Genomic DNA, 16153 nt, shown 5'->3' with positions numbered 1-16153 from the left:
TTGGACAATGAGTGGTAATTTGTCAGATGCCAACATTAATTCCCAGAATTTCCCACCAGGGTTTGATCTGGCTTGTGACACTTAGTAATTTAATTATTTCCAGTTCATCCATTCAGGAAGATTTAAAATAAGTATGTCAGAATAATCCTGATTTAGAAAATATAAAAATCAGAGCACAGTAGGCCTATATTGATCACTGGGTTGCTCTGTGAACTCTACCATTTGATGCTTTTTATGTCAATTAAAATGTACAGGCAACAGTGGTGCTGTTTCAAATTATTGTAATTTATATAGTATTTTATGTATAATACTTTTTTTGTCTTTTCAAACGGTTATTTCTAGTTAAATAGTGCGAGTTCACCACTATGAATTGATTCATGTTTTGCTCTAATGGCCTACTTGTTGTGCTGCATTGTATTAATTGCAGTACATACAAGAATAATGATTGGCAACTACGTCAGTGTAACCCAGGCTTTTTGGGGGGATAATCGGCAATGCTCATATTTCATAACTTATTTTTTGGGCGGTGAAACCGCCCCTATATGTGAGGTTTGGATATTTGCACACCAAATCCTGCGCTGTGATTGGCCACCAGTGTACCCCCCTAACCCTGCACCGTGATTGGCCAATCACAGTCTATTCAGGACTGTGATTGGCTAGGGAAACATGACAATTGTGCATAGCCCTATAAATAGTACTATGCACTTAAAAAAAACACATTTATGGTTTAAAAAAAACAAAACACATTTATGTTTTTTTTAAGTTAGGGGTGTTGGTCCACAATATTACTTTTCTTTAAGTGAACTTCCATCACTGTGATGACCACTGTGACCACACCGCCCACTTCACACTGGGTGTGATTTTTAATCTTGTAATGAGTTAAATTTAAATGTAACATTTATCAAGGGTCTTCTTGGTATCCTGACCTTTCTTTTTAGGTACCTAAAACATGCAAAAAAATATCAACGGTTATGTGTAAGTGGCTGTCAAAGCCAGGTGCTGGTATTTCATGCTTGTAACATTCTCTCAACAGTGGATAGATTTATGCTGGTATAACCATGGGAGAATGTGCTGTAAAAATACTGCAAATAAAATGTAGGCTGTCTACTTTTCTTTCTTTTTTTTAGGTATCTGTCCACATTTTAAACAGATTTCGAGGCTGAGCTGTCGCCGTGTGCCATGCTCAGGAAGGGGTTGTCTCTATCGGCAGTCTGCTCTGGCTGCTGTTTGGAGTGGCAAGCTTCAGCGGCAGCAACAGCAGCTTGTGCTGTATCTCATCAGGAACAGCTCACCAGCGATATACTGAGCCTTTCATGCATCACTGAGCCACAACCTCAAGTTTGCACTGTATTAGCAGGCACAGCACAGGCAGAGACAATGCAGCCTGATGCTGCCAGGGAGCGGTGACTGATGTCAGCTTTCAAGGGCCAGAGGTAGTGATGAGAATAGAGACCGGCATGACTAACCGCTGTTAATGTACACATGAAACACAATGGAGGCTTCTCCTCCTTCCACTGTCCCTGGGCCCCACATCCTTTTTTATCAGTTCCACCGACCATTTTGCCCTTTCCTGCTGTGCCCTGCCGCACTGCCCTCACTCTCTCACAGAGGCCTCGGTTTGTTTTGATAGAGCTAATGGTTACATCACAGGATATGCGGAGGTCTACAAAGTTAAAGGGAGGGTCATTTTTGCCTACCCCCCCCCTATCCTGCCCTCTTCCCCTCCTTCCCATACTCACCCAGTGTGCTGAAAAGTACACGCCCACATAGTGACCCTCCAGGGAGCTGCTGTCTGTTGTCTGCCTGTTGTTCCTGAGCAGAGGGCCGGCCACCACCTCCGCAAATGGCTTTGGCCCCCAGGGGAACTCCAGGCCTGTCAAGAGCGCCCAAAGGGGGAAGGATGACGTTGAAAAAGGGAGGATGGAGATGAGGAGAAGAAAAGCACAGAAAAACAGCCATGTGTTAGATTAGTGGACTTTTGAGTTAAGCTTTTTCTGATCAACAAAATGCTTATTCAGAACTGGAGATCGTCTCTGTCACGGCTATTGGACTTTGAATAAAATCATGTTTGTTTGTACATAATGCATGACGTTACATTCAGAGGCTCTTCTATGGCTGGTGTCATCCGCTTTTGGAATTGCAACCGCACACTGGTGCACAGCCGATGTAAAACGTGGGTTTAATGGTGACCGTGAGCAATGTTTCCTAAGTGAAAATGCATTCCTCTCTTACTTTCTTTCACCAGCGTCTTCCCTTTTCAAGGTGCCTTCATTGTTACTGTCAAGCTCCAAAAATGCATTTTGGTCCAAAAAGGGGTAGTCATGAATAAAATCTCATATGACTGGCTCATAAAGACCTCTTTATGTGAATTCCCTTTTTGTAGGGTTTCATTAGGCGGGAATGACACGTCTTCACTGGGTTGCCTTGGGCTTTTATTGTTGCAAAATGCACTACATGAGTCAAATCAGGCCTCTCATCGCACTACAAGAGAGAATGTCCTGGAACCTCATCCAGCCCCACTGTACTGTATCACAGACTCACTTAAACATGGATGCTGTTTATTTACAGTCACCACATCGGTACTACCATAACTAAACTGTCTCAGGTTCTGTTTCTGGGTGTCATCAGAATAATGTGGATCTTGGGATCCACATGGTAATGGCGTGGCGCCAATGTGGATCTCGGAACTGTGGCCAGCCTGTGATGCCACTCATCTATGACACTGGTTCTCAAACCTTTTCAAGGACCCCCAGATTGATTATGTATTTTGCCGCAGACCACCCCATCTGAAATATATTTGGTGCCAGGGACTTCCAGAAGCAAAGATTTGAGTAAAAAAAATTCGTTTAAAAGTTTTTGTTGTTAAAATGTTTACCGGTATATTTCACTTTGTTTAAAAAATACTTTCAGATGGGGGTCCACGGCAAAATACATATTGATTTGGAGGTCCTTGACATTTGAGAACCACCGCCTACAGTACAGCGTTCTGTTCCTTCGCAATACAATCAGTCACCTCGCACCTTTTGCTATTTATGGAGGAGATTAATGCACCCACATCAAGGCTACATTTAATGAATCATTGGGATATTATGTTAGACTTGGACTGGGATATCAGAGCTCATGTGAAAAGCTCATGTGAAAAGTCACAGCTCTCATGTGAAATCCATTCCCACTCTGTGGTTCTGCTAGCAGGGATATGCTTGTCTCCCTCTTCACATGACTAATGAGGCTTTCTTATGTTGGCAAAACAGGGTCTTAAGAGCAGGATGTAAAAAATATTGGGATACGTTAGCCACAGATGACATTCTCTCTACCAGAATGGTATGCAAGTCCGCTCTCGCTAACTGGCTGTCTCCACTTTAAAGCACAAGAAATTATAGGTTTGTAGCTGTGGGAGTCAGACATGGGCACTGTATAATATGCATGCAATAACAGCAGTGCAGTAGCATCCACACAAACACAGAGGGAAATGCATTGTGAAATATATTCTCTGTTGAATGATGCAGCACTGCAATACCACCACAGAGATTTTGGAGTCCCTTAAAGGTAGGGTAAGTGATATTTTTTGGTATCTATTTTTTTTTGGTTAAAGGGACTACACCATGAATTTAAACAAAATATTTAATATTTAATATCATATTGTTTTTGTCCCTCAAACGTTTTTCAACAGGTTTGAGCCTAAATCAAGCCTCAGATATACTCATTCCAACTAACTTCTCTCTGGCTTATAAAGCACTTTCACCTGCAATACCACATTGTCCTGTTTGGCACGGGGCGCTATTGAGCCAGTTTGTATGCATGTTATCTCCTGGTTATGTGGAAAAAGTAAAAGAATAAAAAAAATAGATAGTCTTTCTTCTTCTTTCTTTTGTTTTAACTGAAAAAACTGGAGGGATTGTCCCAGACGTGATGTCACGTCTGAGTGAAAATCAGTTTGGTCTGTTTTGAGACAAATTTACAGAAACCCCCAGAGATGCTGTGAAAGCCGAGTGTTCAAACTGGGGTATTTTTTGGGATAGAAGAGAGGTAGGGGAGACCAAAAACACAAAAAAGAAGGAAAAGTAAAAATTCATGGTGTAGTCCCTTTAAAAAGGTTAAAGTATTATATTCTAATAGTAATCATTGCTACAGAGCATTTGTTCCGTCACAGGGGTCTCTCCTTTAGTAAACATATAGTACATTTTCAGGTAGGTGACAAAATTTAAGCCAATCAGGAGAGAGCACTGAAAATGCATTTTCTGTTTAATAAAGAGCTGGAGAGACATGGGAGACTCCTTTTACTGAACAAACACTCTATAGCAATGAGTACTATCAGAATATAGAGCTGTTTAACACTTATTCTAACCAAAGTAAATCACTTACCCTACCTTTAATTTCTCTATCGTTCTTTCTCAGAGAACAAGGCAGTAAGAGAGAGACAATACAGTACATGTAAGTGTATACAATGACAGAGAGACAGCAGGGATTGACACTAAGGTCTCAGAGACACTTGCCCATCAGGCAAGTACAGGTCATGTTCTACTTGCCCAAATGTCATGCCCACTTGCCCGAAAAGTAAATTGGTACATTTTGAATTACCTTTCATTTGAACACTTATTTTTTACTGGGGCTGTGCGATATGGACCTACCTCAATATTTATGCCAAATAGCTATACAATATGACTATGGGTTCACACTTATATTTCTTACAAGTGCAGATCTGAAAACTCTTAAAAAAAAATAACTGCATATTAGGTCAACTGTGCTCTCTTATTTTAAATTCCACAGACCTCTTGTGTTCTGTTTATAGCAAACTAAAGACAGTTGCTTCCCCATTCAAAAGCACTTGCCCGTCGGGCAACCTGAAAACAAACTCCACTTGCCCCAACGTTTTACTTACTTGCTACGGGCAGTCGGGCAACCGGACAGTATGTGTATACTGTAAGAAAGAGTATGAGCATACAATTGACTCAAAAGCCAAGAAAAGTGACAACTTGGGACTGGGAGCATTCACTTTGCCTCACTAGGGGATCCGTGAACAGCTATTTTTAGTGTTTGGTTGGAATTACAGCTGGGTTAAGGTTAGGTTAAGGGTTAAGGTATGTGTGTGTGTGTGTGTGTGTGTGTGTGTGTGTGTGTGTGTGTGTGTGTGTGTGTGTGTGTGTGTGTGTGTGTGTGTGTGTGTGTGTGCACGTGCGCTAGGCGTGTGCTAGGCGTGTGCTAGTCTGCAGTTGCTGCTGAGCTCACCTTTAGGGTCATCTCTGACGACCAGTAAACCATTCCGACACACCACCTTCCCCGTGGCCACATCCACAAACACCAGAGATGGGATACTGGTCACTTTGTACTTGTTCCATAGCTTCATCTGCAGGAGAGCAAGAGAGAGGGAGTTAGTGGGATGGTCTATTCCAGGGGTGATGCAACTTTGATGATGGAGAGGGCCACTATATTTCCACACTCACTCCAGAGGGCCACATTGCATATACTGTACAGAAACCTCTTATCGCTGTATTTTAACCTTTTTGCCGTCCTTCGCCATTCTATGTCACACAAAAGTAGCAAAAATAAAATAAAAAATAGCGCTGCGACGCGTTTTGAGCTTGTAGATCTGCTATTTTTGCTACTTTTGAATTGAAATCCTGAAAAGTAACATTTTTATTGAATTTCAAATGCATTTAGTTATATATACTTATGTTAAAGGAGAATTCCGGACATTTTAAGTGTTATCTTTGATGTCTCGTTACTCACCTACCGACGTAAAAAGTGGCGTTCTTTTTTTCCAGAGATTCCCCTGTCGTCATTTTTTAAACCCCCTCCGTTGTCATAATGGGAGCGCGTGGGTTAGGGAAATTCGTCTATTATAACCGATGCAAAGTTATTTTTTTCTCTACTACTAGTCATTGTAGAGTCTCATGATAGTCAAACATGCGCTGAAAGTTCCTGAGAGGCTACCGTTAATGGCGAACGATTTAACACTGGATGCTTGTTTCTTTCCAGAACCTGGCAACTCGGTGTTGCCAGGTTGAGAAACGTCAGTAGGTGAGTAACGAGACATCAAAGATAACACTTAAAATGTCCGGAATTCTCCTTTAACTTTATGAACTTAAATATAAATACATTGGAACTATAGAATGTTGATACTAGTCATTAAGCTACTAATATAGACTGCAGTAATTAAAGCGGGTCATGTTTGCATGTTTGGAATTGTAACAGCTGAAATCAATAATATATCAGTATTCCGAATATTAACCTGCCGGCCGCATTAAGTGAAGGTGGGGGCCGCATGTGGCCCCCGGGCCGCCAGTTGCCCATGTATGGTCTATTCTATTCTGTTCAATTCCAGAGCTACACTGTATCGGTATCCTGTGTGCTAATGAGAGTGTACAAATATAACCAAATGCGGGTCCATTTGGCTGTATTAGTACATTCTCAGAGTTAGCATGCAGGATGCTCATAGCTACTCCACCAGAGGGAGTTCCTCTGACCTCGTCCCCCCCAGTTCCAGTAAAAATGTACTCTTACAAATCGTCAATTATGTATTCAATCAATCAATTCCAAGTATTAGTATAAAGAACCATCAATGCTTCAGCATTTGTTACAATAAAGAGAACGGACAACCCTGAAGAGTGCACAGGATGTATTTGAAGGGTTAACCGCGATTCTTTCTGAAGTGCAAGAGGGACTAGGAATTGTACAGGCTGAATAAAACAGCAGAGTATAGAGGCCCTGCTATGAATTAGCTGAGGGCACCAAGCCTAGCGCTGCAGGGCTGATGTAACTTTAAAGAGGCTGGTCTTGGTGCAACATTCAAGAGGGGCACTTTGCCCCCTGCTGTGTCATGAATAAGAGCAAATGGGGAAAAATGCAACCTAAACATCCACACTTGACAAATCCTCTTGCAGTATACTGCAAGAGGCTGCCACCACAGGCAGCATTTTTGCTTCATCCTTCCCGTGTGAATAGCAGAATGAATTATTGAGGCATGTTGGAATGTGTGATACGCTTTGACAGGCGTTTATGAGGGACCAACAGCCATAAATCTAATTATAGCATCTCCTGTACAACGGAACGATATGAATACAGCCTCGTAAAATGTAGAACACTCTTTACAACCGCAGAACTGTACACGGGAGTGACACTATAAATAGAGAGCATGCTCAGTGTGTAGTCGTCAGCATCAAAGGACAGATGAAGCATTTCATATCTGAAACTCACTTTCCATATCATATGGAGCTACTAAGAAGAACCCGCCAATGGTGAAAAGCAAAACAACTATGTTCCTGAAGAGCATCATGATTGGAAGCATTACGCAAGGTTGCTGCTTTACAATACCAGCAACAACTCAGAACATATGGTCTTGTAGTTGTTGCTCTACATCTTTCTTAAGGGCAATTCAACAGCAGTTGATAATGGAAGAGGGGCACTTTATTATTCACTTCTTCTGCCCATCTGGTGCAGGAATTAGGAATGTATACCAGTGCACTACAGTATATATGGCATTATGATTTAGGCTGTGAGAACAGAGTAGTAGTTCTTCCAAGAGGTTGTGAGACAAATGAAGTGAGATCTGCTACCCATGGGGGCTCGGTGGACCAAGCCTGGAGTGGGTTCAGTTACCTTTCAGCTTCCGGGCCGAAGAGAACGTTTTGCTGCTCTTTTAAACGAAAACAATGACTTCACTTCAGGAGCCGGGCTTTAAGATTCTGATGCACCGACTGAATCCGAGGGGTAGAAGGTTACACATATGTTTCACATAGTGGGATAAGTGTTCCCTCTACAGCGTAGTTAATGATGACTTGTGGGACATCAACAGGGTCAACCACAGGCCCTCTCTGGCTGCAGAGGTCAGACGGTCTGTCCCATGGAGAAGACAAACCGGAGCCTCTCGACTATGTTGGTCTGGAAGTCCCTCAAACGCAAGCTTCAGCCCCGCTGCCACAGTCAACAGTTCTACCATGCACTCCAATGCTCTCCAAGGCCTCTGGAAAGTCAATCACTGCTTGCAAATTGATGGGGTTAGGGGCATTAGCTGTGACTGTCTGCATCAACTAATGTGCCCCGCACTACAGTGCATCTCAGTAGTGTAGCCATTTCATTTGGCTGCCTGATGTCATCCAACATGAAGGCTTTACTAAAGGTACTGGGAAGGTGAGTAGGATTGTTGACTCGTCCAAGGGGAGTTGAGAGTGCAAAAACATAACGGTAGAAGGACTGGTTCTGCACTTGCAGAGAAATCTAAAGAACTAGTTCTCATGTCAAGCCCCAGAGGCATCTGGGCATATGAGCAGTGCTCATATGATTGTAAAATTAAAACAGGATTGGCAAGGTAGTGGTACGATAACATACACACAATCAAACTAAAGAGAAGACATCTATTCGTTTAAAACCAGCTTATTGTCTTACTTTCTCCTAAACCTGATGCAAAGATCAGGAACACATGGCATAACGGCCGGGATGGCCTACAAAAATACGGCATCAATAATTGAACCACTTATTTCATACTTTGTTGTGCGACGGTGTTGCAGAAAAATAGCAAAAGTAGCAAGAATAGCCGATCTGATGCAATGCAATGTGAACTTGTAGATCTGCTATTTTTGACAATTCAAAGTGGTTAAGGGTTAAATTTGTACAGAGGATTTTACAGTGTGCACCATTAGGGTTCTGAGCTTGTGTAATGAAGAAGGCTGCTGAAAGAGTAATCGGTGTGGCAAATGCTGAGGCAGAAACAAATCCATCTCCTTTCACTACCTCTAGTATAATGTGTCCCTGAATTATGTCTGCCTGAGCTGGGCTGGCAAGCAGTACCGTCAGTTGCTTGATGACTCTTGGTGTAGATTTGCCTGGAGCGCGTGCCACAGCTATAACGACTGTTATGATTTCATGGCAGATGACTGGTCTGATGTTTACAAGAGTTACTTTACCCACATTTATTTACTTGCAGAATTCAAACTAATTCAGGCTCCATGGCTGAGGATTCTAATTCTGAATAGGTGGCCATGCAATATATTCACACTAAAGACACTGTGAGCTTACCTGGTGGGTTTTCAGTAACATTCCTGCAGCTGGCTAGCTGTCTGAGCTGCATTCAGTTATAAAACCCAAGACCTTTTCATGCATGAAGAGAGCTTTTTACCCCTACAAGGCAGGATACAATACGTCTGTGTTTCTGACTGTCAATTAAATAACTTGAGAATTCTATACCCTGTAGAGATAATATAATTTTCTGTATAACAGGTCAAAGTAAAGGTCAAGGTGACATGGATGGATCGATTTCCATGACACTTGATCAGCAGACCGGCTCGAAGAGATGATTAGCTTTTCGGTCAAGGTCAGTAAGTCACCATCAAGGTCTAAGGTCAAAATTACATAATTGGCCATATCTCATGTTGGTGTGGGCAGGGATGTAAGGTTGAAATTGGTCAAAGTTTAGCAAACAGGGAACTTAACACTGGCAAAACATTGGAGACAATCGATTAATTTGTTCCTTCTAGAGAACTTTAGTAATCTCACACAGCAGTATAGCCTACAGTACTCTCTTCCCTCCTCTATTGTCATCATTGTGAATACACGAGTATCTCATAGACTCATACCACAGAGATCACTATGACTGTTACAGCAAAACACTGCTTCTTTGTGGAAACCCACAGGCTGTGTATTATAGCATATAGACAATATAGAAGAAGACATGACATGTCATGATATGCTTGCTGAACCACACATAAATCAACCTGTCACATCTGAGATGCATATTTAACGTAGTTCACATGGTCCTATAGTCAAATTTTTGTGGTCTGGTCAATCGTACGAGTTGAGTTGAACAAAGAATTGGTTTGTGCTGCACTGTATGTTTTACCCATCGAGGACAGATGTTTGTTGAAGTCAAAGGAATGTATGACCTAACAGAATAGGAAAAGAGTGTATATATTAACTCTTTGCTGCAATGCACAAGAGCCCCTCTATTCATTATCAACATCAACAGACAGCACACTTAATCCACTGTATAACTAGCATATAGCTTAACATCCTAATAACCCCCACAGAGAGCCCACCAACTGTTAAGACACCGGGGAAATATGAAAATCCATACTAACAATCCATTTGCTCTCCCAGCAACGCAGCCGCTAGCCTTGCACCATGCCTAGCGCTCATCATACTGATTGGATCACGCATGGTTGCGGTTCCCTTTTCCAGAGGCAAGGCGAGAGGGAAGCAGCCCGCTGTAGTGTGAAATGTGGCCTCTCTCAGTAACCAACGGATCTTGCGGAGGCTGGTTGAGTGAGAGTCACTTAACTCTGTTGAGAGAACTAGAGTGGAGGGAATTCCTCCAGTCAACATGCTCCATTCACCTATCATTGTTCTAGCCGTATCCTCACACAGATCAGCTTTCACTGGGCTGGACCTGAAGCATCTACTGTACCATACACATGTGGACACCGCTGCCCTATTACGACAGTCCAATACAAAAGAGGGCACCTCCCGGTTGTATCAGAGGAAGAGATATAGTTACTTATCTTTCAGTAGAACATGTAGGATAATCATAGGCTATCCTATGTTGGGGCTAAATTGTATTAAGCTCAATAACAATGCCATTTGTCTACTTTATTTATGGGTAATTGTGGGCATACTGCAACAAAATTCCTGCTAAACAAGCTACTGTAGTTCTGTATTTTATAGACAATTTAATTATGTCCACTGGGGGAATTCCCAGTGCCTGTCTTTACAAAACAAAACTGTTCTCCTCAGAGTCTTCCCATTCATGCAGAAAAGGGATTTACAGTCACGGCGCTGTTAGAAGTCTTTGCTGTGTGCCTGCCCATCAAATCAGTGTGCATTGAGCAATAGGCACAGGAAGATAAAGTCATGTCACTGTTTGATTTGATCAGATTTTACCGTTCAAACTGAGGCACATGCTTTAGAAGAGGGGCAAAAACATCATTACATTCTGAGACCGCAAAGGCAAGGAGACCATGTCCTTTATCATCTACAATGGTCACATGATCACTGAAACTGGGTCAATACATTTAGGCTGAAGCCATTTATCATGGACCACATGAGGTGTCTGTTCTTTTCTGTTATATCTTCTATAAGCCATTGAGTTTGTCTTTCTGCCTGTCTGCCTGCCTGCCTGCCTGCCTGCCTGCCTGCCTGTGTGTACTAGCTAGAGCTGTCACGATAGTGACATTTTAGTGGACGATTAATTTGCATACAAACAATTGCGATTAATGATTGAATTGTGTTTTAAGCATTGGCCATTATATATATATATAAATATATATATATATATATATACAATTTCATTTCTATTTGCCTTTTTAGGCTTTCTAAACAAACATTGCACAGGTCCAAAAAATTACTGACAATGACCGACACCAATAATCAAAATAAATAATGTACTATGGCCAAAACAGGCCATAAGTACATTATACCTTATAATTCTATACTAAAAATAAAAAAATGTGCAAATAGCAGGGCTTGTAGATCTACTATTTTCACTATTTTTGAAAATGTATAAATTTTTCAACAGATGAATTTATACAGATGAAAGGAAATCATTCCAACTATTATGCAAAAATAATAGAGATTATCTAAAACAACTGAGATCAGGGGATTATGTAATAATCGTGTGACAGGCCTACTACCCCCGCCCCCCCCCCCCCCCACCCCAAAGACATGCCTAGTTAAAGCCATTTGTCTTTTATTAGGTCTTTTGTTAACAGAGGCAGTGTGATCTATGGCTCTATAAGGTTTATTTTGGAAGGCCAAGAGAGAGGAGACTTCATCCGATTCCTGTTTTGGGCAAAAAAAGGCTCCAAGACATTTTTCTTTTTCATCAGGAGTCTAATGCTCAAATAACTTCGATAAATATTATTCCCATGAAGATGATGTAGATAGAACAGGAATCAAACTGAAGATGACGATTAAAATGTCCCCCATCAAAAACTGCAATGAAGTCATATTCTGTGTTTATAATGGTGTAGTTTATGATTGCATTAAACATGATTTTTGGATGGATCCATGTTTTTGGCCGCCGAGAAGAAAGCAGACATGCCTCGTTCTCCGGCTACAGCTCATATTTTCTCCTCTACATATCACAATACAACTACAACTCCCCTTTGGCATTGTCTCACATGTTACCTCTTGCCCCTGCTCCCTTCAGCTCACAGTAACCCCGTCCCAGATTAAACCATGGACTCTTAGCTCTTCCATATCTGCTGGAAAACTGGCCAATGAACAGGTCAAGTCTCCTAAACTTTCTGCGTTCCTCTAGCAGAATAATCTCTCCACCACACTGAGAACTGCAGAGTCACTCCTCTTCTTCAGCCCTGGATTTCTGTCATCACTTGGCTATGCTCATAGTTGTCTCCGCCAGGCCGAAAGGCATGGCGAGAGAGTATGTTTTACCCCCTGTCCGTGTGTCCGTTTGTGTGTCCGTGTGTCCGTCCGTCCATCTGTCTGTGAACAGCTAATCTCTGGCACCGTTGGCCCGGTCGCTGCAAAACTGTGCACACACACTCCCTGGATGCCAATTCAGAACCTCTGCCCCAAATTTTTTACATGGACCTGTTATAGCGCCACCAGGAGGCCGATTTGTGCAAAACCCATTATTTCATATCACTCCTACAGATTTTATCCAAACATCACGCAAATCAGTACACAGTATCTCTATAGTCATGTCATCAACACGGATCTGTCAGATTTTCCATATTCTATCTTCATTGGCTACAGTTGCCTTCCAAAGTTTGCAGTTTTGGTCCATTTTGAACTAAATGCCTCAAATCATGAACGCAGCTTGCGATTTCCGTGAAATTTCACACGCACATTCCCACTATGCCGAGGAACAAATGCCACCTGAACGTTTTCAATTCAGCCTCATGGTGGCGCTATAAAAGGCCAATTTGCATTTTTAACTGTAACTACACCGATCTGCGTGAAACTTTGCACGCATACTCCCTAAAAGGCCAAGGAAAATCTGCCCTGCATTTTTCACATTAGCCTTTTATAGCGCCACCAGGACCCAGACTTATGTAAAACACATATTTTGAGATTAAGCTTTCATATTTTATCCAAATTTCACGCAAATCGGTACACATGATCTCTATAGTCATGTGATCAAGATGGATCTATTTGATTTTTCATATTCCATCCTGATTGGCTAACATTCACATCTAAAGTTTGCAGGAGTGGCCCGTTTTGAACAAAATGCCGCAAATCATGAACGCAGCGTCCGATTGTGGTGGAACTTTGCATGCACATTCGCACTACGTTGAAGAACAAACGCCACCCTTTTCACATTGCCCTATTATAGCGCCACCAGGAGGCCGATTCTTATTTTTGATATTACTCCTACACATTTTGTCCAAACATCATGCAAATCAGTACACATTATCTCTATAGTCAAGTGATCAAGATGGTTCCGTCCGATTTTTTATATTCCATCCTGATTGGCAAATTCTGAACATTGCTGGCCCACACCTACCTGACCTGGCGGAGACCTGTGCTCCGAGGAGCACTTTTTCTAGTTTCCCCTGTTCTTTTTTTTTATTGTCCATTTGGTTTTTTTTTTATTACTGGTTTACCAGTGATTATGGTGGAATGTTACTCTGTCTGTGCTAGATTTTGTTTCTTTCTTTTTCTTATTCAACCACATGTACTTATTGTAAGCCTCTTCTTTGTGTCCGCTAAATGCCCCAAATCTGGATGTAAACACAGCAGGCCGCTCATTCCACTCTACTGAGCTCATTACAGAAACCGGCACTATACAACCTCTTTTATGATGCCTAAGCTAAAAACTGGTTTCACATCAGTTCCCTGTCTCTCAAATATATCATGTCGAAGCTATCGTTTATAGAGTAAAATATTCATCGGCCAATCCATTTCAGTGGTGGCTCCTCCATGCAGACTGATAGGCTAGCTAAATTGCTTCTTCAATGGAGGCCCCGTTGCCAAGGCAACCCCCCCCCCCACAAGTCAGGACATGTCACCAAGTGCCAGACACATTGTGGGCTCTTAGTTAATAATTCAGTGATAAATTAACGTTTTTGTGTGGAAAACAGGTGCCAGAATGTCAGAGGGCTTAGGGGGAATGGCAGGGTAGAAAGAGAGAGAACCAAGAATGAGGGGGCGCGAAATGGTGCAAGAGAACCAGAAGGGAGGGGGGGGGGCGAGGGGTCGCCTCCAGCCTTCTATGGAGGCACAAAAGCTACTCTCTGAATGCAGGCTCTAAATCCAAACTTGGACTCTCTATAGTCGGACTCCAGCGTGCAAGTTTTTATTTAGTGGAGAATGCAGTGTAAAAGCGGGCGTTTGTAAAGGAGTAAAAAGCCAGGGCTCAATAGGTATCTGCTGCATTGTCTCCCCACAGGCATGGGTCACCCCTGAGGCCTACATTCTGCAAGGCCAAAGGTCATTACAGCAGGGGGTGCATTCTTCAGTCCCAGTGGTGTTTAGAACGACCCTATTTGCCTCCCTGCCCCCACAGGGTGGTTGCAACCCTCCGCTCTCTCTTGCCCCCTCCCTCTCTCTTTTCTGCTCTTGCTCCTCATCTCCCTTTCTCTCTCTCTGAGACTGTGTTGTGTCTAGTACGTTAATACACTTGGCTATCAACAGAAAACATAGCGTGAACAAATGTTCGAACCTGGCTATGTGAAGAAAGGTAAATATATCTTTACCCACACAACATGGGTAAATCATTACATAGATAAGACGGATCAGCTGGAAGTTCAGTAAAAGAAATCCAAGTGAGAAATAATGATTAGCCTTAGCACTGATGACTAGACAGACAACAGTAATCATGTCTGAACTCACTCCCATCATCACATAAACACCCTGTGCCATCCTCCTCCTGCATTTGATCAAGTTGAGGCCTGCTCAGTCTAACAGAGATGGGGAGGATACAGAGACAGGTATGGCTCAGGACCAACCAGCACTCTGTCGAATGGTCATCTCAGCCACCATCCACCTGGCGTCCCCATTTTGGGCTTATCATTAGGTGAAAATGTACACAAATTGACAAAAACTTAGCTGATCTACAAACTCACAAGGCGTTGCATCATGAGCTTGTACATTGGCAATTTTAGCTATTCTTTTGCAGGACAATATCATACAACCAAGTATAAAACAGGGCTTAAGTAGTAACTGTCCTTTTGACTGCATGCACTTCAAATGCATTTTGGTGTTTGCAATAATTAACAGACTCTTTCATGCACCAATTGTATCCGGTACAGTATGGAATGTACCATGGCATATAAAAGCTCATGAACTCAGAATGTTCTCAGAATGGTCCAAAAACTACACCCCTACTCATCTTGTACAGATCGCATTAAGACGTTGCAAGTATTTCACCTCTAATACTTCCATATTTAGGAAACTCAGACAAGTAAAAATGGCCAATATCCTATTGCAAAACATACATTGAAATAAGCCATTCAACAGACCTTGCACTGTGTTCCTTAGATATACTGTCCAATAAGCTAAATTTAGCACATCAGTCTGTAAGTGTACATAAATAAGCAACAAAGTTCTACAGTATACGTATGGCCTCTAGGCATCTGCTTGTTTCCTGAAGTTTAGACGGTCCCTTCCCTGTTGTGACCTCTATTTGACCCTTAACTCCCACCCCTCCCTCATGCTGGGAAGTCAGCCGTAGATCCCGCTCTACTCTGTGATCCCACCTCAACGCCACATTAATATTTATAGAGAGAAAAGAAAGCACTTCAGAAAAGCATCGTTAATGCTTTTCAAAGTGGATGATCAGGAAAAAGAAAAAAACATCTAGAGACCGGCATGTAAAAAAGCCCCCCAAAAAACAGAACTTAACACTAATGAATCTTCATTATGGTAATGTCAGACTGCACACACAGGCTACATTTTGCAAACTGGGCATTTTATAGTAAAGCCACTAAACCATTAGCCTAGCAGATTCCCTTAAATGTCACAGGCTAAGTCCTGAATAATTTAATAAATCACAATCTTGATAATGTGGAGATATAGGCTATACTTTGTGTATTGCCTAGGACACTACTGTATATAGTCTCCCATAGCCAGCAGGGCCCTTTGTAAAGCCCAATTTATACTTTCACGAATTGTCAAGCTTGAAGATCACTTAAAATAAGTGAACAACCCAGAGTATAAAATAAATTAAACTTTAGTCTCAGAATGACACGGTCTGGAACTG

The 16153-nt window shown here is 42.1% G+C and overlaps 1 protein-coding gene across 1 annotated transcript in view; it reads right to left on the bottom strand.

The window, feature by feature from the left end:
* Positions 1-16153, bottom strand: part of nxn (nucleoredoxin) — a 67201-nt gene that overhangs the window by 12502 nt on the left and 38546 nt on the right. The window contains exons 2-3 of the mRNA XM_080428775.1: positions 5227-5344; positions 1740-1873 (exon numbers count right to left, since the gene is read on the bottom strand). Coding sequence (XP_080284901.1) covers positions 1740-1873; positions 5227-5344 — 252 coding nt within the window. The remainder of the gene's footprint in view (positions 1-1739; positions 1874-5226; positions 5345-16153) is intronic.

The sequence above is a fragment of the Gymnoscopelus braueri genome, assembly GCF_963280865.1.
Source record: "Gymnoscopelus braueri genome assembly, chromosome: 5".
Lineage (NCBI taxonomy): Eukaryota > Metazoa > Chordata > Actinopteri > Myctophiformes > Myctophidae > Gymnoscopelus > Gymnoscopelus braueri.
Note: the sequence above shows the minus strand (reverse complement) of the source record. Positions and strands in the feature narration are given on the sequence as shown.